At 36.4% G+C, this 23,326-nt stretch overlaps 1 protein-coding gene across 1 annotated transcript in view; it reads right to left on the minus strand.

Annotated features, from left to right (window-relative positions):
• GABRA4 (gamma-aminobutyric acid type A receptor subunit alpha4) overlaps positions 1–23,326 on the minus strand; it is a 67,418-nt gene that overhangs the window by 39,496 nt on the left and 4,596 nt on the right. The window contains exons 3-8 of the mRNA XM_059396122.1: positions 12,321–12,388; positions 11,091–11,311; positions 10,833–10,915; positions 8,129–8,272; positions 7,131–7,283; positions 448–707 (exon numbers count right to left, since the gene is read on the minus strand). Coding sequence (XP_059252105.1) covers positions 448–707; positions 7,131–7,283; positions 8,129–8,272; positions 10,833–10,915; positions 11,091–11,311; positions 12,321–12,388 — 929 coding nt within the window. The remainder of the gene's footprint in view (positions 1–447; positions 708–7,130; positions 7,284–8,128; positions 8,273–10,832; positions 10,916–11,090; positions 11,312–12,320; positions 12,389–23,326) is intronic.

The following is a 23,326-nucleotide window of genomic DNA, read 5'->3' on the forward strand; positions in this document are numbered from 1 at the left end:
ATATATATATATATATATATATATATTCGGGCACAGACACCACCAGACCCCATGGGATAGTTCTAATGTGGGATTATATCAAGAACGGCTGCTCTACTTTGTCCAATAAACTCTACTGAAATGACCAATCAACCCATTCAAAGATATCCACAGGTTCCTCTTAATAGTAGACATCAGATTTGGTCCCAGTCAAAAACTTTTAATTCTGACAGGAGTTTTCAAACAACTAACTCCAGATAAATCTAACTCATCCAGACCTGTTTAGTTTTTAAGCCATTAATCACAGTTTTAAAGTTTACATTTACAACTACCCTTTTCCGATTTCTTGGATTTTAAATGACTTCCAAATTGTTACTGGGATTTTCAAATTCTCGGTTTTTCCCCTGGATTCAATGTAAATCTGACAAAAAGCTGAAATCTTAAACTGAAGGAGATTAAGTCAAATACCTGCAGAGGTGCTTCGGGAGGCTTTTCTCTCTGCACTGGAGCAGCCGGTATTTCCTGGAGGGCTTTTGATGACTTCCTTTTGGCTTTTGCCATTTGAACATTGGTAAAGTAATTGACAGCAGCAAACTCAATAAGGGCAGAAAATACGAAAGCAAAGCAGACAGCTATGAACCAATCCATGGCGGTAGCGTAGGACACTTTGGGCAAAGAATGCCGTGCACTGATGCTCAGTGTGGTCATGGTGAGGACTGTGGTTATTCCTTCAGAAGCAAAAGAGCAAAAAGACAAAATATCATTACTACTATGCAAACAAACCAACAAACCTTGGGGACTTGGTGGGAGAGGGGTAATAAAGTTTACAATATCTCAAGCCATCTCTTTTGGGAGACTCAAACCCTAGTGGCTCAGTGAAATTAGCATAGGTTTTCAAGTAAGAGACAGGTATCATTAAAATCCTGGCTCTTCTACTTATTGGCTCAGTGTGACTCGGATTAAGTGAGGAAAACTCAATGGGCTTCATTTGATACTTAGCGATTGGGTTTGCTATAAAGATTACAACTATATATAGCACCTATTGTATATTGGGCTGGTATTAGTATCTGAGCCAACATACCTGAGCAAGTCAACACATACACCTAGCAGGAAGTTAGGTGTAACTTCCTGTTGAAGTAACTTCCTGTTGAAGCACTGCTTCTCAACCAGGAGTGAGAAGTTGATAGCATTGTAATTTGGGGCATCAGAATTTCTGGGATAGGCATGCCCATTGCTATGGAGAATCATGACCAGAAAAATCATGAATTATAGATACTTAAAACTGAGTATTACCTGCTAAATTAATATAATAATGAAATAATAATCTAGTTGCAAAAGAGCTTAATTTATAAAAAACAACAGAGGTATATTTCTGGAAAAATAGATTTCTAGAATAATTTAGTTTTAAAAATAGTGGACATCTACCATGCATCAGTTTGTGGTAAGCAGGAAAATCTTTGCAACAAGAATAGAGGTACTTCTCTTTCATTAATAGGTTTCTGAAGAATATCATCCTCAGGGAAGCCTTCTCCTCGGCCTGAAAAAAAAAGTCCCCATTCTCAGTGGAAAAAGTCCACTTGTCACTGGAGCTATCGAGAAATGTGTTATTTAAGTATGCTAATAGTTGTTTCTTTTTGTATCTTTGTCTATCTGCATATATCATCTATGTTATCTAGTCAAGCTTGGAGATTTCTGTGAGAATTTACTATACCCATTTAAACTCATCCAAAGGGTGTCTGGGAGGCTTAGTCGGTTAAACATCTGCCTTCAGCTCAGGTCTTGATCCTGGAGTCTTGTGATAGAACCCTGCACTGGACTCCCTGCTTAGTGAGGAGTATGCCTCTCCCTTTGCTGTTTCCCTTGCTTGTATGTACATTCTTTCTCTTTCTCAAATAAATAAATTTTTAAAAATACATAAATAAATAATAAACTCATTCTATCTAATGTTCAGAATAGTTCCTGAATTGGGGGGTGATGATGATGATGAAAAAGGCACCTAAACTATATATTCCAGTCTATGTCAATCCTTCACCAAAAGCCAAAAAATAACGTGCTAAACTAAAGAGATAGTGAGCCCCATGCAATAGTAATGGAATAATAATAATTGAAATTAGGGAGAATTTATATTGTCTCCTCAGTTCTGCCTTGTTCCCTAATTGTTCCATGAACATAGGCCTGTCTCCAACAACCTAATTTAGCGTAGCCTTCTTGAGGGCAGAAATACCTAATACTGCTTCAGTATTTGTCATACTTCATATAATGCCAGATACATAAGTGCGTAATGAATAAAAACGTTTTTTTCACCTCCTCACCAACCCAATTTTCTCCGGTCCAGTCTGAATTATCAACGTTTAGAACATCAAAATTAGAGCAACTGCGTAGTGTATAAGCTATAGATCTTTTAAAATATTCCATAAACTCTACAGAGAAAGAAACTTGAGGATTTGGTTGTATTCCCTCTTTGAAGAAAAAAGGTGTGATTTTTTTTTTAGAATTTTATTCATCTAAAACAGATTTTTAAATGTTTGCTGGGTCAAATATGGAGATATTGAAATAGCTATGAAAACGGAGTACTGTGAATTTTTTGTACTTCATTTCAGAAAGAAACCCTAGAACTTTTAGGCCTCCATTTGATCTCAGAAAAATGGCAACATTCCCATGCTGCCTGTGAGATGTAAATTAACCTTGAAAATTTTAGCTACAAAGTTTGAAGATAAATCAAAGTTTTTCTTCTTATTCATAAAAATTTAAGTTTAATGGCTTATTAAGAATTCAAAAATGTTATACAAATTCCTTGTGTATATTTCCTCTATCACAGCAATTATGCTGAAAGCACTTGGAAATAAAATATGAACAGTGCAGCCTAAATAAGAATACTACTCAGAACTCAGAAAATTCTAAAGAACATAATGTGATAACCAAAAAGGAAAACTAAAACTCAAATATAAGTGATTTAGGATTTCCCAGGAGGCTTTGAAAGTGTTCTGTTTTTTGTTGTTGTTTTGTTTTTGTTTTGTTTTGATACCAGAACAATTTCTCCTGCAGACCTGCAGTAATGGTCTTCATCTTCTCCTGCTGTCAGGGGAAGAAAATCCCTCATTAATGCTAAGTAGGCAGGATATTAATGAAATTATTGAGCCTTGAATTCCAAAATTACTTTCTGATCACCAGTTCCTGAAAATGTTAAACGATGCTGTGGACATAAATGCAAAACATATGTGCTTACTTTCCATTTCTCTTTCACTGGTTTGAGTCAATTTGATTGAAAGTTTGTAGAATATTATGGTTCATATCTTATGAGTGTTGGCAAATTTAGAGAAGTATAAACAATTTGCTAAGTTGCCTTCCTTTTAGACAAAAAGTTTCCTCCGTCTTGTGGTCAAACTTAAAGAAAGCACTAGCATATAAGGAATGTGTTTCTTACAGCTGTTTTTAGAGCATTTGGTTTAATAAACACCAAAAGAGTAGCAAACAGAAGCTAACCCTTCAGATAAGAAGACATGCTTCCTCTGCCTCTAGGAAGACAGTGCATCTGCTCTCAATGGCTTAGCTGGCATCTACCCTGAAAGCATTTCAACAACCATAGAATTTTTTTTGACACGTTCAACTATTGATGCCAGTACCTGCTTTTATAATGCTGAATATGTACCATATTGGCTGGTCCAGGAACTGGGAGAGGACGTGTAAGAGTAAGCTAAGACTGTGCACAAGAGTAAATTTTTGGCTGGCCACTCCAAGGAAATGAACTAGTAATGATTTAGACATGCCAGCTGGCATTTACTCTGGTTTAACATTTTACTATACTGGAATAATGAGAAGACTTAAAGGCAGACAACATTGCAGATAGAAGGTCTTTGGAGAGAATTCAGCACACTCTGCTTCCCATATTTACATTAATTAATTTTGGGGGGGGGGAGAGTCTAATTTTCCATGATCTCTGGTGACATGTCTGATCCAGCATATTCTTTCCCCAAGTGGAGAGGGAAATGAAAAATTAGGGAAAATATATACTTGCCCAGAATTAATGTTTTACTTCAGTCTCATATGAAATAGATTGCTAATGCTCCCCAAATACTTAAAACTTAACTTCCTTAGGAAAATGCCATCTCAGTGCCTCAATGAACAGTTTAATAATTACCATTCTGACACATCTTAGGTCTTTGAAGACTTAATTATTGTGCATGATTTCCCTGGTCAATCAAAACCAACATCTTGGCACACAAGCACAAGACAGGCAAATGTCACAGTTCAAATGGAAAAAGCTACCCACAAATTATCTTCAGCACACATCTATACAATCTCACTCAGAAGCTCTTGAATACTCCACAAACACCCACATCCTTATACTTCCTGTGAAGACAGAATGGCAGAATAGAAATGGCAAGGTTCTCGAAGTTAGACAGAAATTGTCCTGGGTCCATCACTTATAAGTATGTAACTTTATACAAGTTTCTTGATTTCTTTGAGTTATTCTCTTCATCTATGAAGAATTAATAAGACCTACCTTGCTGAGTTATTGTGAAGATTACATAAGATGGCAAATCTTATCATCATTGTTATTAGTATTACCAGTATTCTTACTGCATGCCACTTAATTTCCTTACAGTGTCTTATGTGTTGGAAATGTTGGTGGGTACCACTGTAATCAGTGTTATCCTTCTCCACATCACTGGAAATTTCTATTGTTTGGGGACAAGGGAGATAGGACAGTACAGTGGCTACCAATTTGTGTTCAACCAAAAAAAGCTTTCAAAGCTTATCGAACAATCACAGTAACTCTAAAATACAGAGGACATTCATATTAGAGTATCAAGTAGTGATTCCTAAATGAGGTAGATGGCAGTGTGGACTGTTATAATAATAAACACTTAAATAAAACGTATTCTATGATAGGCTTTGTTCCAAGTTCTTTATTCAAATTAATTCATTTAACCCTCATAACAACCCTATGGAGTAAGTACAACCCTTCATCCTGTTGTAACACGCGAGGAAATGAGCAGAAGTAACTCATTGGCAGTCTACAGCAAATCAGTGGTAGACCTTGTGGTTAGAACTGAGGTTGCCTGGAGGCAGAATCTGTGTTAAGACACTACTGCCTCTTCATCAGATATATAAAGGACAGGTCAGTATTTTCTGCTCTAGATGTTCTTTAAGATCACAGAAAAGAGATGATAATATGTGTTCAGGTGATTTTATTTTTATTTTCTGATAATAATTCCTAAAACATTGGTATGATTTATGCCAGGGAAAGTTAAGGGAGTTTGGTCTGTGCTCAGCCTCTGCAGGTACTTCCTGCCCAGTCAGGCTCACTCTGAACATGATATGCAAAGACCAAAGTCTACTCCGCACACTACATGACTTGAGGAGCATAAAGGACCTAACAGGGTGCCTGGTATTACACAAAATCAATAAGTATTTTCTGGAAAAGCAATTAAAAATTAAGAAAACCAAGTCCCCCCAAAATAAGTCTCCCCTATGTGAGAGAAGTACGAGGGAGAGTAACAAATACGTACTAGGTGTATCATGTGCCCTGGGAGGAGTACTGAACATCACTCTGAATCCTCACCAGTCCATGAAGGAGAGAGGCATTAGGATGGAGATGTATACGGATAAAGAAAATAAGTGCCAGATTCCAGTTTCAAGGCCCAATCTACTGTAGTCCAAAGCTTAGATTTGTTATTTTCTCTTTTATTCTTACACCTATTTTTTAAAATTTTTATTAACATATAATGTATTATTAGCCCCAGGGGTACAGATCTATGAATCGCCAGGTTTACACACTTCACAGCACTCACCATAGCACATACCTTCCCCAATGTCCATAACCCAACCACCTTCCCCCTATATTCCCCTCCCTGCGGCAACCCTCAGTTTGTTTAATGCGTAAAATATATTTCATACTTGCAATGTGCAGTTATTATTTAATTGAACCCTCACAACTCTGTGACGTAGGTAGTACTACAATACTAGCTCACTGGCTTCTTGAGGTCCTACCCTGCTCCCCACACTAACTGTTCTGTAATAGTTTCCCTAATAGGGTTCTTGTGTTAAACCTAAGGTTAAAGGGGGGCGCAGGTGTCTGTGAAAAATTTCCTCACATTCAGATGCGTTGAGGACACTAAGACACCTGATCAGTTCTCTGTAAGGATGGAGAAGTGGGATGAGAAGCTCCTACTTCCCCCAGTGTATTCTCACCAGCGTCCCTCCTGCTGTGGCGTGATAAGGGATAATATACCATGGTTTTGATCTTCCCAACTAGAAAATGCAAAAGAAGGATGACCTCTCCTGTGAGGATTGTACCTCCAGTCCAGAGAAACTGTGAGCATTTTCCCTCTTATCCTACTACTACCTACTTTTACCACTCACAATCAATAGAAAGAGAATAGAGAAATATGTTATATTAAATAGATATCATTATAACTAGTTGTATTATTTAAAAGCATAGCTGATATACAGAAAGCTTTATTTACAGCTATAAAAATTTAAACCCGGTGTGTTCTGGACCTCATAAAGTTAAGAATATGATATATAGGAAGCCACTATAAAAGCAAAAAGAAGAAAATATGCTTGTGTTCGAAGAGAAAAGATATAGATAGAACATAACAATGAGCTAATAAACTAAGCATATAATACCATCCAACTCAATGCATTGAAACCACATGCATTTTGCTCCTCTTCATTAAAAAGCAAATTATGCTAAGGCTTTCATATTCATTCAGCCATGACTTTTATTTGTTTTATTTTTAGTTCCCAGCGCATTCCATTTTAACACCTAGATATGATTTTAATTCAATTATACAGCTTTAAGGTAGGAGCCCAAGAATATCATGAAAAGTGAAATCATATTCAGAGTCACTCTTGGTCCCATCTGTCTGGTCTTAATAAGGCAAATATGATGAGGCCCCAAAGGAAAGGATGGCCTACCTATATCCCCCAAACCTTATTTGTATTGGCTGAGTAAAAATGAAAGCCTATGAAAAGGAAAAAAGAAAAAAGAAACAAAGCCATATGATTCTTTTCTCAATACAGCTTGATATATTACTGTTTAGTATATTCTTAGGGGGAAAAAATGATGTTTTAAGAACTATTCCCATGAATCATGATCAAAATATAACACGAACAAAAATACCCAAGAAATGAATGGCACTTACCGAATACAGTCCTAGCTGGAACTGATTCCTTGTTTATCCAGAACGAAACTTGAGAAAGAATCACTGTCATTATACACGGAATGTATGTTTGAATCATAAAGTAACCCATCTTCCGTCTGAGGTGGAAATAAACTGTCATAACAACATATTCACCTACAAATGAAACACGAGGAAAATGTATTATTGGTTACGCAGGCAATCAGTCAATGACTTCATAATCATATTTCAGACTAACAAATAGTATTTTAGACAAAGAATGATCTGTAGTGCAGAGCAAGCAAACTGAGAAATATATAGTTCCTAACTAGGGAGGAAATGATATTGAACATCCTTACACAGAAAAACACTTTTGTTCTATGTAATGGTTAAGCGATTTAATAAATTAAGCTACAACTATTAAAAAAAAACACTTGCAGCACTTTCTATTTTAAAGGCCTGGTACTGTGAAAGCAGTTAGCCTTCAATTTCAGCATTTTCTAAGAGCAGAATTTAGACCTCACTTTTATGGAAAATCACTACAAAAAATGGAAATACGCACTTGAAAATCTAAAGCTTAATTTTGGAAAGAATTGAAATACACAGATTTACGTTATATATACATACTTGCTTTGGAAGAGGCTGTCTTAATGTCTCAGTTTTAGGAAAGAGATGTGTTTCTGAATGTTACACATATGAAGAAAACTACAAAGAGAAACGTGTAACATCGAGCCATATATAACATCTCTGAGTTCAAGCATCTTTTATGGGCATTTAGACAAAAATCTAAAAAGCTAATTAGGGAAACAAATTATAAGATTTCTGGTAGCTGTTGGTAAGTATTTATAATGTGACAGCTGAAAGTGACATATTAAAGTGACGTAGGAAAGCCGTGGCCTTATTCTGACTGTGAGGCCCGATATTCAGAAGACTCAAATCCCAAAATGTGTTTTTCAATCCCTCTTGCAGACTGGAAAATTAATGCCAAGTAGCATACTGACTTTAATCGTTAAACATCTCACCCGTAATGGACTTGATAGTTTCACTTGATACAGTTTGCCCAACCAAGTCATATTGGACTAAGCTCGAAGACTCCTTTGGAACTTCCACTGATTTCTCAGGACCTTTTGTCCAGGTATAAATCATCTCACTCTTTGGATATGCATCTGAATGAGAGCCCAGAATGTGATTAGAGTCAGTGGTCCTTTTTCAGCAGGACTGATGGTCAACACTTAAGAATATTACACATGTTCAAGAAAGATGGAATAAAAGGAAACAATAATCATTGTGATTTATTCAAACATGCTTAAGATTTAGAAAACCGTAGAGATTAAATGAACACCCTTGCAACTCAGCATATTTCTTGTTTTTATATCAAGGAATTGGAGAAGGAGCGACTAAAACTAAGCAACTTCAACATTATATATGCATCAATGCACTTGGATGTGCTTCCATACTGCTAGGATAAGCAGTTGAAAAACAGAAATAATGCTCCTCCACCGAAAAAGTACTTCTTCCATTCCAACTCACTTCCAGTGCTCAACTGAGACTGACTCCTTCCATTCTAAGGCAGTTCTGCCAATTAGAAATGTACCAGATGCTGCCTATAATAATACAACAACAACAACAACAAAACAAAACCTACTGTTGGGAGAGCTCTCCAGGGGTCATCTATTCCAGACCGCCTCTGGGCAACACCCATGCTGTTTGGGAACCATCCCGCAGTGACAACCGGCTCTGCTGTTTGTAAAGCCCACCAGGGAAAATAATTACACAACTGGTTCCGCTACCTTTAAACTACAATCAGGACATTTTCCCTCCTGTCTTCAACAAATCCCTCCCAGCGGCAATTTAAGCCCATTTTCTATTATTCGGTGTTCAATGCGAATGGAAACCAGCTGCTAGCTTTACCAGTCTACCCACAACAGATAGCTTGGCTCACACACAAAGCTCACAAAGCTCAAAAGAACCATGATGAGTTGGTTCCCTCCACAAACCTTCCTAAAATGGCTAGAGCACAGTAGGTCTCTGTGAAATCGCTTAATTCTACAAAGGAGTTGATACCTAGGGAGACTATTTTTTACAAATGATTTTTTTGATTTCACAAAACAAATTCTGAGGCTTGTGTCGCCAGTTAGCAGTAGATAGCTAATGTGTCAACATTTCTCTCCTGAAGTACATTCATGCTACATCATACATTTAAAAGACACCAAATACTATATTCCTGCCCTTGATATTCTAAAGCAGGTATCCTTCTCTTGACTCTCTTACCTTGATGGAATAACCTTTCTCTTAATGATTCAACATTTCAGGCAGGACCTACGGATGTGGGCAAAATGGGTGCAGGCAATCAAAGGTTACTCTCTTTTTAATTGCTACTCAAAAAAAAACAACTTCCAAAGAGTGATTTCTTTATTTCGTACAAACCCTGATTGAATATCAACGATGTTTAAGTCACTCCAAAGAGTGCTGTGTATGGGTACTAGAGGGGGCTGCATGGGAAAGAACTTCCCATAGATAAGAACTATCTTGGGGGGAAATTTAAGATTTGGTAATACCAATGGGTTTTAATTCTGCTCCCAGGGAGATGGTGCCTTTCTTTTCTTCATCTTCTCTCATTAAGTCACTGGTCAGGGAGCAAATGACTCTAGCATTAACTTAGCTCACTGAATACTGGAATACTGTGGTTACTAGGGCTTGTAAAAGAAGGCTGACGGCCAGTTCTCATTATTAAGCAATGAGCATGGTAATAGTGGGCAACAGTTTCACAATCAGTGCACTAAGGATCTGAAGCAATAATAAAAGCCAGCGCCTATTTGTGGTAGATTCTGACTGAATCAAATATTTGTGGCAGACATTAGGAAAGGCAATCTCATTTTTCTGCCATCTCAGAGAAGGAAGCTTGGGGGAAAGAATTCCATATTCTTTTTTACCCACTCTTTTTACCTTCTTGCCTTCCCCTCCTCAAAGTATGCCCAAGCCATCTACCTCACAGATTCTCCTCTAGTGCCATCCTTGTCTAAGCCACCGCCATCTTTGATGGTACTAGAGCAATAGCCTCCAACTTATATCTGCTTCTACTCTAATCTCCCTACAATCCATTCTCCATAAAAAAGCTGAAATGAAATTGTAAAATGTCAAAGAATGCCAAATCCCCTAGTAAAATCTTCCAAGGGCTTTCCATAGCATTTCCAATAGAATTCAAACTCCTTAACGTGGTCTATAAAGGGGTATATTACCTGGTTCTGTCTATATATCAGACCACACCTCCTACTATGCTTTCATTATGCTTCAGCCTCTTTGATACTAACAGCATTGTTGATATTATTCTCACCCTTGTCGTTTCAAGAAACCCTGAATCTTCTCTGGCCCTTTTTCAAATCTGCCATAAAGAAGTCTGCTTATAACAGGCACTGTTCATTTTCTCCCCTCCCCACTAAAAACCCTTTGTACTTTCTTCGTTATACCACCAACACATAAATTTCAGAGGTCCCTAAATTTCACCACTGATTACCAAACTATTATTGTGAGTCAGTCTGCCTAGGCCATCTGTACAAACAGTTTTTGGTTTTTGGATATGAGGTTGAAATAGTCTCCTAAAAGTCAAATCTTAGAGAGTTATCATGAACAATGAGTGAAATGGATTATGGGAAATCATGCACATATATAAGTATCAGCTTGCATTCGATAAAAATGAATTCTAACAATATTTGTATTGTAACTTACAACTTCCAAATTTCAAAGGGCATGCATGACCATCCATGGGGAAATCCACCAATCTCATGGGACACTCTGCACTTATGGTGAGTCTATAGTGGAAAAATGCAATTAAAATTAACTCTCACTTTACAAATGATTTTATGACACCTAAAATGAGAAGGATGGAAAGAAGGAAGGAAGAACAGAAAAAGGGGGAAAGGGAAGGAGGAAAGAGTAGGAAAAAAGCATAAAAAAGGAAGAAGGAAGAAGAAAAAAAATGACTACCTCATTGTGTATAAAATAGTGCCATTTCTCATAATTCTAAAAAGCTTATTTGGAGCTGTCATATTATGTGAAACCGATTTCTTTCCATTCCTGAAGAAAGTATCAGGGGTCCATACTTTTGTTACCATCATATTGTTCAATCTCAAAATTTCAATGGGACCATCATATTTTAGTCTTTTGTCAATCCATGTCTGTCTGAAGAACACATCCATTGTGTATTCCTAGGGAAATTAGTTTTTGACATATTCAAATCACAGATGACTACACATAAATATGCATTAAATTCTAGCCTCCTTCCCACTCATTAAAAAAAAAAAAACTACCCAAATAAAAACTAAATTAATAGGAACAGAAATTTTCTTAAGTCAACGGAGCTAAAAGATCCTCAGCAATTAAAGCATGTTATGTCCATCTTGATAACTTAATCTTCTACTTTATTAGATAAGTAAATTACCATAAACATGAGTCATTCAAGATTAATTACCGTAATTTAATAGAACCACCAGCACCAAATAATTACAGTTGTACTTTAGACCAGGTAGCAAAATTAGTAAAAGTGTAACAAATATCATGGCATAATCCATCATAAAATTGTAGGCATCTCTAAGACAAAATAAAATTTTTAAAAAACCAATTATATATTAACAGAATTTTTTAAAGTTAACCTAAGAGCTTCAGGTCAAGGAAGAAAGGTCAAGCTGGCTCTCTGACCTTTAAACTGCATATATTTACTATTAGAGGCACAACTGAATGGATGAATTCATCCTGATCAGTGTTTGATGTTCTAACTTCTTGAAGCATGAGAGAGAGGCAGGAGGAGAAGGGGTTGGGGTGGGCACAGAGAGTGAGCAATTGGGCTAACATGTAATACTAAACATGATTAGGGGAACAGTATAGCTTCATACAAAAACTAATTACACTTTTCAATTGTCTCCTCCTCAATAATTTTCTAAAGGGAAAACATCACTACATAAAAGTTTGTGCCATGGAGACTAGTAATAGGGAAAGTTTTCTTTGTGAGAATAACTCTAAACCAAAAAATAGTTAAATGTTAGAGCCAAAATGCAAATTAAATGACTTACTCCTTTTAAACTTTTGAAACTAGGCGGTTCTTTGACTTGCTAGCTGTGTGTAATTAATGACAAAATAAATATTAAAATATAAATGGCCCTCTCCTCTGAATGTTTTCTTCAAACCTCAAGAGGTACATTGAATTTCCTAAGTACCTACCATTTCAACATCAGAGACGGGTCCAAAGCTGGTGACATATATATCAGTTTTTACTTCTGTAACAGGACCTAGTAGGTATAAAGTAAATGAGTGAAAAAAATTACCAATTTTATAGGCAAGGAGGATAAAGAATAAATATAGATATGATATATCATGTTTTTATAGGGATCTTAAATTTTCAGTGAGATGATGCATCTCTCCAAAAATGGAAAAAAAAAAAAAAAGTAGACAAAAGAACAACAGAACCAGAAAGCAGTGTTTATTTATAGGCAAAACAAACAAGCAAACAAACAAAAAAATACCACCCTAGTTACTTAGGGGAACCTTGCTTCTTCAAAAACACATTACCTCCGGGCACTGTTATGACAGGCAGTGCAGGGGAAAAAAAGCTTTCAGCCTTTGTAATTTTTTATAGTCCATCATCTGATCAGCCATTGAGCTGTTAAAAAGAGGAAATGTAGCTAGGAGAGTGAGGAGACAAACCCTAAGAGTTGTAAGGGATGCATCTTTGGAGAGCTGACAATTCTGGGAAATAACTTAAGCCCAGAAATGATTCAGGTCACCTTTAACAATCAGCAGACCATCCACTGGTGACTGAGATCAAAGATTAACTCTCCTACAAGTCAGACCTATTCACTTCTTGCCACCTACTAGCCATTTCATCTTGGGCAGGCTATTGAACCTCTCAGAAGCAGCAACCTCAGATATAGGCAAGACTGTTGATAGGGATCAAATGAAATTTTTCATACAAAACCCTGAACACAGTGACTCTCTTACAAGAGTTCGTATTAAGTAGTAGTTTCTCTTTGCTTCTGATAATGGCCACTACTGAGATTCTTTCCCAGGCCTAAATAAGACTGGTTCAGAAACAAACACATAGGTGTGTTTGGCAGAAGAAAAAGGTGGGGGCATCTTGACCATGGGGGTGACACAGGTTTTAGACAAAGGAAGATTTCCACAATCTGGGTTTAGCATGGTGCTTAAAATCCGGAACTATGGAATTTAAATTTGGCTCAAACACTTTTTAAATATAATCTTAGTCAAGCCATGAATCCTGAGAGGTAAAGGTTTTAATGAATATTAACTGAAATTATAAATGTAAATGACTTGTCCCAGTCTCTAGAATATAATGCACTCAGTAATGATAGTAGTTATTATATATACCTTTTTTATTACTAATAAAAATTAAAAAAAAATTGTTGCCCTCTTGGATACCATTTAAATGATAGTTTATAACATTGTTTGGCCAGAAGCTAGATAATCCATACTGGAAAGAATAACATCTGTTATCAAGATGGGTTATTTCCTTTGGATACTGGTTGGGCAATTGGATTTATGCCAAGGGGCGGGGGGCAGAGAAAGGAAGGGTAGTTGGTATAGCTTAATGCCCTTGGTTTAAAGTTGTCTTCATAAAAATGAATCAGAATATTTCTCACTGTATAGAACAAAGAATGAGCCTCAGGAAGAAAAATAATTTGAAGAAGAATGAGAGAATTCTTTCTTAAATAAGTATCCTAAGAAAAATATATCCTTTGTAAGTATACTGAAAGAAAAGTCATAGATTAAATTGATCCATCATGAGCTTTCATTAAAAAAAAAAAAAAAAAAAAAAAAAACCTTTGGAAAAAAAAAAAAAAAAAAAAAAAAAAATAAAATAATCCAACATTAGCTTTTAATAAAAAAAAAAAAAAAAAAAACCAACACCTTTGGAAAACAGAGAAAATAAGTTACTTAAAATAATTAAGGTTGCATATGTCCTGAAATGATTTGACAACTGAACCATTTGTTTGATAAGATTCTTGAGAATTCAAAAGTTACTTTACTTTTTCATATATATATATGTATATATATATATATTTAAATTTTTTGTTAACATACAATGTATTACTGTTTTCAGGGGTACAAGTCTGTGAATCATCAGTCTTACACAATTCTCAGCTTTCACCATAGCACATACCCTCCCCAATGTCTGTCACCCAGCCACCCTATCCCTCCTACCTCCCTCACCTCCAACAAGCCTCAGTTTGTTTTCTGAGATTAAGAGACTCTTATGGGGAGGGGGGTTGGCAGAATGGGGTGGGATTATGGACATTGGGGAGGGTATGTGCTTTGGTGAGTGCTGTGAAGTGTGTAAACCTGGTGATTCACAGACCTGTACCCCTGGGGATAAAAATATATGTTTATAAAAAATAAAAAATTTTAAAAATTTAAAACAAAAAAAGAGACTCTTACGGTTTGTCTCCTTCTCTGCTTTCCTCTTGTTTCAATTTTTCCTCTCCTCTTTCAAGATCTTCTGCTTTATTTGGAATTTGAGAATCAAAAATTACTTTAAAGATCAATTTAGGGCAGTAGTTTTCAAACTTTCATGGATCAGAATCACCCAAAGGTTTGTTAAAGCAGCAATGCTGGGCCCCCACACTAGCCCTGCTGATTGAGTAGGTCTAAGGTGGAGCCTGGCAATTTGCATTTCTAGCAACTCCTTAGGTGATGCAGTTCATTTTATTCTAGTTTACAGACTGTGTTCATCTGATTTCTAGAATAGTATTTACCCAACTATGTCCTGTAAAATATTATTACTGTGTATTAAGTGTTCAATGGGATTAAGGGAAGTATATAAGAGGAATTAGGCCAATGATATTTTTACTTACAAATTTACTTTAAGGTGTGTGGGGTTATGCTAAGTCTTGTAGTTACAGTGATTCCATGATAATAATGGGTATTTTCCAATTCTTATATAATACTTTCTTAATGATTCTTGGAAAAATATTTATGTCTGGAATTACAATCTTCGTATTGTTTAGTTTGTTTGTGACATTGTTCAGTATTTGTTTTTCATGATCGTCTTTGAGATTAAGTGAGATTCTAAAAATATGTGATTGGAAGAGAGATTTCATTTGGACACCCACTCAATAAACATTCACTGAGTGAGCACCTGCTGAGTATCAAGTTCTGTACTGTACTAGGCCCTGGAGCTAGAGTGGTAACCAAGACTTAGGAGTTCCCTGTCTCACTGGGTGTTATATGTAGGTAATGAATCACTAAATTCTACTCCTGAAACCAATATTACACTACACATTAACTAACTAGAATTTAAATAAAAATTTGAAAAATAAAATAAATTTAAACACAATAAATAAATAAATAAATTCCCTGCTTCAGGGAGTTAACATGCTATTAGAAGAGTTTGAGTGTAAATAATAAAGAAATAAATTGGATGGAAGAATCTTTTTATTCATAAGAGGTACAAATCAGGCTGGTAATGGAGTAAGAGGCTGGGAAAACCTAGATTTTTGAGCCACTCTTCAAAGTGGAAACTTTTAACTGAGACCTGGAGGGTAAACATGAGCCACTGGAATAACAGAGAGAATTGTCATTCCAAGAATAAAGTACTGCAGGATAAAAGCTCAGAGTCAGGAGAGACCTTACTGTGTTCAGGGAATAAAAAAGAGGCCAGTGAGGCTGGCACAAAGCAGGTAAGGAAGAGAATGATAAGAAATGAAAGTCACATAAACAGAATGAAAACCAGTCGGTGGGCAGAGACCTACTCCTGAGTCCATATTCTAAAAGGGCATTTTTTAAAAAAAGATTTTATTTATTTATTTGACTGAGAGAGAGAGAGATCACAAATAGGCAGAGAGGCAGGCAGAGAGAGGGGAGAAAGCAGGCTCTCTGCAAAGCAGAGAGCTGGATGTGGGACTCGATCCCAGGACCCTGAGATCATGGCCTGAGCCGAAGGCAGAGGCTTAACCCACCGAGCCACCCAGGTGTCCCCTAAAGGGGCATCTTTTAAGCAACATACTTAAAATACACGTTCTAGTGACAGTTGTTAAAACTACATGGAAAAAAAACTTATAGAAATCCTGGTGACAGATGGACCACACATGGAGAGGTTGTTATGTGCTGAATTATGTTCTTCCCAAATTCATATGTTGAAGTCCTAATGCCCAGTACCTCAGAATATGACTGTATTTAGAATTAGGGTCTTTAAAAAAAGAAATTAGGTTACAATGAGGTCTTTAGGATGGACTCAAATCCAATGTGACTGATGCCCTTAAAAGAAGAGGAGATTAGGACACAAAATCACACAGTAGAAAGACCATGTGAAGACAGAGAAGATAACCATCCACAACAAAGGAGAGGACTTAGAGGAAACCAAGCCTGCTGACACTTTGATATTGTTATTGTTTAAGCTACTCTGTCTGTGGCATTTTATAATGGCCTCCCAAGCAAAAGCATACAGAAATACAAAAGAAACAATTTTCTTCTGTTCTTTCCTAAAGTTTTCTCCCTCTGATACTCAGTTCAGCTCTGCCTTGGGCTATAAGGAAGTTTGATTTTTATCCCTTAATCATTGGAAGGCCATCAAGAGTTTGAAGTAAGGAAATTATATGATTTGAATTATATTCTTTATAAAATCACGCTGGCAGTTGTTAACAGTAAATTATAGAGGAGCAAGTGTAGAGGAAGGGCTCTTATAAAAGGCTGTCTTACCAGCCTAGTTGAGAAATGATGATGGCCTACACTAGGAATGCAGCAACAAGGATGGAGGTTAACAGATCACGGGGTGTGCTGGTGTGTCACTGCTCACAGGGAAAAAGATTTTTCCCCAAAGAGAAAAGAGCAGAGATATAATAACTCTATTTATTGAAGGCCTACCCATGTGCCAGGAGGGCTACTAGCCTCTTTCCATACACTATTTCATTTAATTCTCACAACACACTCCAAGGGTGATATTATCATGAGAATTTTTTGAATCTGGAAACTGAGCTCACAGAGTTTAAATATCATACGCCAGAGCCAGAATTATAACCCCTTGGATTGATTTCCAAGTACATTCTAGCTTTACTATGGTAATGATATAATTAAATAATAAATCAGTAGTTAATTACTTATGTAATGGCCTATTACATAATACGCCATATCCAAATTTCCTAAATTTTATTTATGCCTAATTTCTGAGCTATGTTCTTGCAGCTCTTTCTATGCCTTTGTTCTTATCTTAGTATAGCCTGTTTGGGTCTGTCTTTCTTCCCTTAACAGCAAAGACAAAATCTTAATCCTCTCTTGAACTTCTCAACTAGCATAATGCTTTGCACATACTAAGTGGTGAATATCTACATGTCTGTGTTCTTAATATCATCCCACCAGTGATTTAAAACTTCCCAAAAAGAAAAATTACTTGGATTCATTTGTTATACCAGTTAAGCTAAAAATATTTCCTGATTAAAGCAGAAAATGTGTCTTATTTATATTTGTATCCTTTCCCAGAACTAATCTCAGGCCACAATGTAATGGGTTTCCAATAAATCAGTTTTCTATGAATAATGGTCGCTATGTAATTAAGAATAATTCTTAGAGACGCTTCCCCTAACACTACTGTTTAGGATGTTCAAATCAACCTTACTAAGAGCATAATTACATAGAAACCAGATAATTTGGGGCTTGGAAGGACTTCTCATAAATGTATAACATCAAAGACATATTTTATTTTAAAAATCATACTTTTTTGGTAATGGGGGAATGCTTTTTTAATCCCCAAAATATAGTTGGCATTTTATAAGGCAAACACAGTGATCTTCAGTAGGGTCTGAAAGAAAGAGCCAAACTACCGAGATGAAATGCAGAGGAATATTCCCAGCTTATTAATGAGTTGAACTTAAGTGGACAGTAGAGAAACAATTCACAACATGTCAGATGATTTTCCACTGCTAACTTTACTTCAGTTGTATGGACTTGGTCAAAGGATATAACGATTTAATTTTTTCCACCAATAATAGTATCCAATTTGCTGTAACACCAGGAGAAAGACCTCAGATGTTTTGCTAATACTGAAACATGTCGATCCTTATTCCTAGTGTGTCCCCAGTTACCCAGTTGAGGACATATTTTTGGTTTTTCAGCCACCTAAGATCATGCATCCAGCTACGGCTTACAAAACACAGCTGATGTGTTTCTAAAAATCAAGTACTTAGGACATATAATAACAACAAGGAATCTTGAGTGATATATTTAAAGAAATATCTAATTTTGTTTGTCACTAAAAATACAGAAATGCTAGCCTTCTTACAGAATAGACAAAGAAGAGATATCCATTGATAACACAGGAAAAACAGAGCTATCAAGTTTTACTTAGATGATATTAATAGTGTTTCCTATGACCTATGATCCTTCTATCAATCCAGGTCAACTTTTTAAATGACTAAAGTACTTAAATACATAAGAAGAGCATTTTAAAAAATAATGAAATATGAGCAAAAGACAAAAATGCTCCTCACAGAAGGAAAATTCTTATAGGCAATAAAGGTTTGAAAGATGTTTGACCATATTCAAAATCAGAAAATTCTAATTATTTCACAATCCAATACCATTTCAAGTATATATATACATACATATGTATATATATGCACACACACATACATATATATGTATGTATATGTATGTATATGTATATGGTTGAAGGTTTTGTGGATCCTGAATCTCATATTCATTGTAAATGAGAGTTTGAATTTGTAAAACCACCACAGAAAACAGTTTGGCATTATCTCATCAAGTTGAACTCCCACTTACATGAAGATCCAGAAAAATCCATTCCTGGATATATATGCAAAAGAAACTTTTGCACATTTACAGCAGGAAATTTGGGCCAGAATATTCACAGCAACACAATCTTGGAAATAAGCAAAATGCCTACTGCCAACAGAGAAGATGAATAAACTGGTTCCTATGAAGTGGAAATATCACACAGCAGTCCAATGAATGATCTATAGCAATATGCAACAGCAAGAATGAATCTTAGCGATACACGATTAAGTGGGGGACAAAAAAAAACAAACACACACCTAAAGTTAATATAGAACATGTTCAAAACCACTAAATTTTTGTAATTGAAATTTAAATAAAAGTTGAGTTAAAGTAATATTCAAAGGAAAACTATGAAATAATTTAAAAAAGACTCAGAATGGTGGTAAGTGTGGTTGGGGCAGACAGGAGGAGAGCATGAGGGAGACTCCCTAGCAGACTAAAAGTTGTCACCGTTGTGCAGTTCAGTGACTTAACTGTTGTGGTTATGACAGTTCAATGGATGGGTGGGCAGATCAAAAGAAAATCACATATGGACCAATAATGAGAGTAATTGTTAAACAAGTATTCTTAATTCAGAACCCAGTTCTGTATACAAGAAGCTTTTAAAAAGAAACACAATAAAAAGGCCTAGAAAATAATATAATGAACGTTGATGTATTTTTCACCTAAAAGAAAACAAACAGCCCAGTGAAATATTATTTACGTCTCCATAAAGTTATGAATAGCCAATATCTAGATTTTACAGTGCCTTTTTGGGGAAACACCAAATATCCTTGCCCTAAAGAAAATGCAACGATACGACAGTGGTGGTACATCTTTTTTGCTATACCAAGTAAATAAAAAATAAATTTCTGTTCTGGATTCTGTAGTCTCTTATCATCTCAAGGGCATCTTTCAGTTATCCCTTCCCTCCACTGTGATATTACATTATCCCCTACTAGATTATTCCAGTAGTACACAGATGTATTCTGATATTTCTAATCTTAAAAGAAGGCAACCTTCCCTCTTTCTCTTCCCCTTCACATTTTGAATTTCCAGCGGGGGGAAAAAAAATCCATACACACTGCCTCGAGTTCCCTTTCTTTTCACTCTGTCATCTATTGTAACCTGGCTTTCATGCTCCGGAGTCACTTAACTTCCTTCCATCAGTATCTAGTTTTCCCTATCTACAGCATTGTTTCCATGGACTTTAAAAAATAATTTAATTTCTCCCATTTGTAAAGAAGCTCTCTTGATCCAACTTCTCCCTCCACGTAACCACCCATTTCTCTGCTCCCCTGTACAAAAATCCAGAGGCTCCTCCCATCCCCCCCAATCAGATTTTTACATTCACCACACCACCAAAGCTGCTCTGTCAAAATCAGCGAAGAGGTAGATACTGCTAAAAGTAGTGAACAATTTTATGCAATTTTATCTTCTGTTCTTTCTCAATCTATCAGGAGCATTAAGAAGTGAATGATCAAAAAAAAAAAAAAAAAAGAAGAAGAAGAAGAAGAAGTGAATGATCAATCACACCTCCTCTTTTTACTCACCATCCAGTGTGCATACTCTGAGATTTTTCCTCCTATGTCAAAGGCCCCCCTCCTCAGTCTTCTTGGGGCAGAGATTCTTGTGAACTCCCTACCTCTTAACACTGGAGACTTCAGAATTCTATACCTGTGCCTCTTCCATATCATCCTTAATCTCTCTTTTTTATTTTTTAAGATTTATTTGACAGACAGATCACAAGTAGGCAGAGAGGCAGGCAGAGAGCGAGCAAGGAAAGCAGGCTCCCAGCTGAGCAGAGAACCCAATGCAGGGCTTGATCTCAGGACCCTGGGATCATGACCTGAGTTGACAGCAGAGGCTTTAACCCACTGAGCCACCCAGGCACCCCTCATCCTTAATCTCTTATGGTCCCTGTAGTCTTATGGCTTTAAGTACCATATATATTGACATACCAATCATCCTGCTTTCCAGATTCATCTTCACTTAATGTCCAATAGGCATCTTGACTTAACATATCCACATACAAATTGTTCATTCACATCCCTCATCTGCTTCTGCCACAGAAGCAACTCTATTTTTTTAGGTGTTCAAGTCAAAAACTTTGGTGTCAGACACCTTTTTTTCTCACACTCCTCATTCTAGCTGTCATTAGTGGACCAACTCTTTGAAACCTAGCCAGAACCAGATCATTTCTTCCCACTTCACAAGCTCCATGCCTCTGGCTTGGTCAATACATCCATCATCTCTCACCTAGTTAATTATGAAAACATCTATGCATTTGCCCTTGACCCCTAAGCGGCTTTTGTCACTACAACAACCAACGTGAGTCTTTGAAAATTGGGCAGTTTAGGACTTGCCCCTGTTGGAATCCCTCTAATCACTTGTGATCTGACTCAAAGTAACACTAAAGTATTTATCAGCTTGCAAAGCTTTACACAACCTCATTTTTGTATCATACCAACCCCTTCTTACTCCTCAGTCCTGCTAAACTTGACTACAGCAACTCTAACTTGCATGCTTCGCAGTTTCACACATAGTGTTTCTTCTAACCCAAACGTGGCTTCTCCTTTTACCCACTTAAGATCATTGTTCAAAATATCACCTTCTCATTGAAGTTTTTCCTACTACTTTCATTAAAACTACAGCCCCTCCCCTGCTTTTTAATATTCCATAGCAGTTATCGACTTCGGACAGTATATTTTACTTATTTTCTGTTGCTCATTTTCTGTCTCTTTCACTAAATTGTCAGCTCATGAAGGCAGGGAACTGCATTTCTTTTGTTTACTAATGCATTTCTCGGTGCCATCCTAGAACAGTGCCTGACCCATATCACATGATTAATAAGGAGTTGATGAAAAGTGAATGAAATGAAACATCTCCATGTGTTTAGCCTTATCTTACTTAATCTTAAAAGAATTTGAGAGGCTTCTCATCCTTCCTTCCTAAGACATTCCATTCTCTTTACTTCTAGAATTTCACAGGCTCTGAGTGCCTATATCACATTCATCCTCCTCTGACAATTCTAGGTTTTCTGCCCTTCCTCAATTGTTAGTGTTCTTTGAGGCTTGGTGCTGGTCTCCTTGCCCTTTCTATACTCAATTTTAGGGATCTATTCTCATAGTGTTGTATGTTGGTGAGACTCTTGTGTATCTGCAGTTAAAACTCTTTTGTGATATCCAAATATGTACAACCACTAGGACCTCACATATTTATTCTAACATTCTTCACATATCCACACCTGATTTCTTGATTTCACCCCATCTCTCTTCTCCCTCCTTCCCTCCTTCCTAATTTAAAAAGCACCATCCTCTACCCACTTTCTCAAAATAAAAATCTAGAAGTCATTTTTTTACTTCTCCCTCTCCTTTACCACCCATATGAAATCCATCTCCAATTATCTGTTGAATTACACCTCCAAAATGTACCTCAGTTTTTCCACTTAAATCTATCTAACTTCTTTGCTGGTCTCCTTGTTCCAATATTGCCCAGCCTCTGTATCTAAGTTTTTCTTTTTATTATGCAGCAACCAAAGGGATCACATTATAATCTGAGTCATATCAGGTCATTCCCTCCACCGAAAAAACTCCAGTGGCTTCCAGGTTCACTAAAAAAGGATCAAAACTCTTTTACAAAGGGCCTTGCCTGCTCTGGCCTCTGCTTACCACAAGGAGCTGGACCTGTGAAATTCTTTTTCCTGTTTTGATACTACCTTCCCGGAATGCTTTTCACCAAACTCCCTTCACTGTCTGAATCACACTAACTTATCATCTACCTTAGAATCCTTACTCTTTCTTTCTTTCTTTCTTTCTTTCTTTCTTTCTTTCTTTCTTTCTTTCTTTCCTGCCTGAGAACAGCTTTTGCTTACCTTTTCCATATCCATCACCTTCAGGGCTCAACTTACAAGATATTCTTCACCATCTGAAAATTTATCTGAAATAGATCTCTTACCCAGTTAATTCTCTATCTTAGCATGCTTTTAGACTATTCCACAGCATTATTTTTAATATTTTGTTATTTGTTTCTTTTTTATTTTTATCTCTCTACACTGTTCAGCTCTAAAGTTCACAAGAGCCTGTGTCTGATTCAGAATAATATCTTCACAACCTCACATTGTTCCTGATACATAGTGATCTCAATATCTATTGGTTCAACAAATGGATGTTAAATGACAGTGACAAATCAAAAGAGAATGAAGCTTTATTTTTCTGTTGCCCTGGGGATTTGAGGTGTTCTTTTTGTCTACATATTTATTCTCTGTAGACATTCAATTAATAAGGCTAGCACACGGTTAGTGCATTTTGGCTAGGATATAGATCATTTGAAAACATTGCAAGAATATTTTTATTTGTGTGGGGAACTTATTCCAAATTTACCTAAGTATATATACTTCTCCATATTTGCTTTTCCATTTTAAAATGTTATTTGAGCTTTAGAAT

This window comes from Mustela nigripes, chromosome 1 (assembly GCF_022355385.1).
Source record: "Mustela nigripes isolate SB6536 chromosome 1, MUSNIG.SB6536, whole genome shotgun sequence".
Taxonomy (NCBI): Eukaryota; Metazoa; Chordata; class Mammalia; order Carnivora; family Mustelidae; genus Mustela; species Mustela nigripes.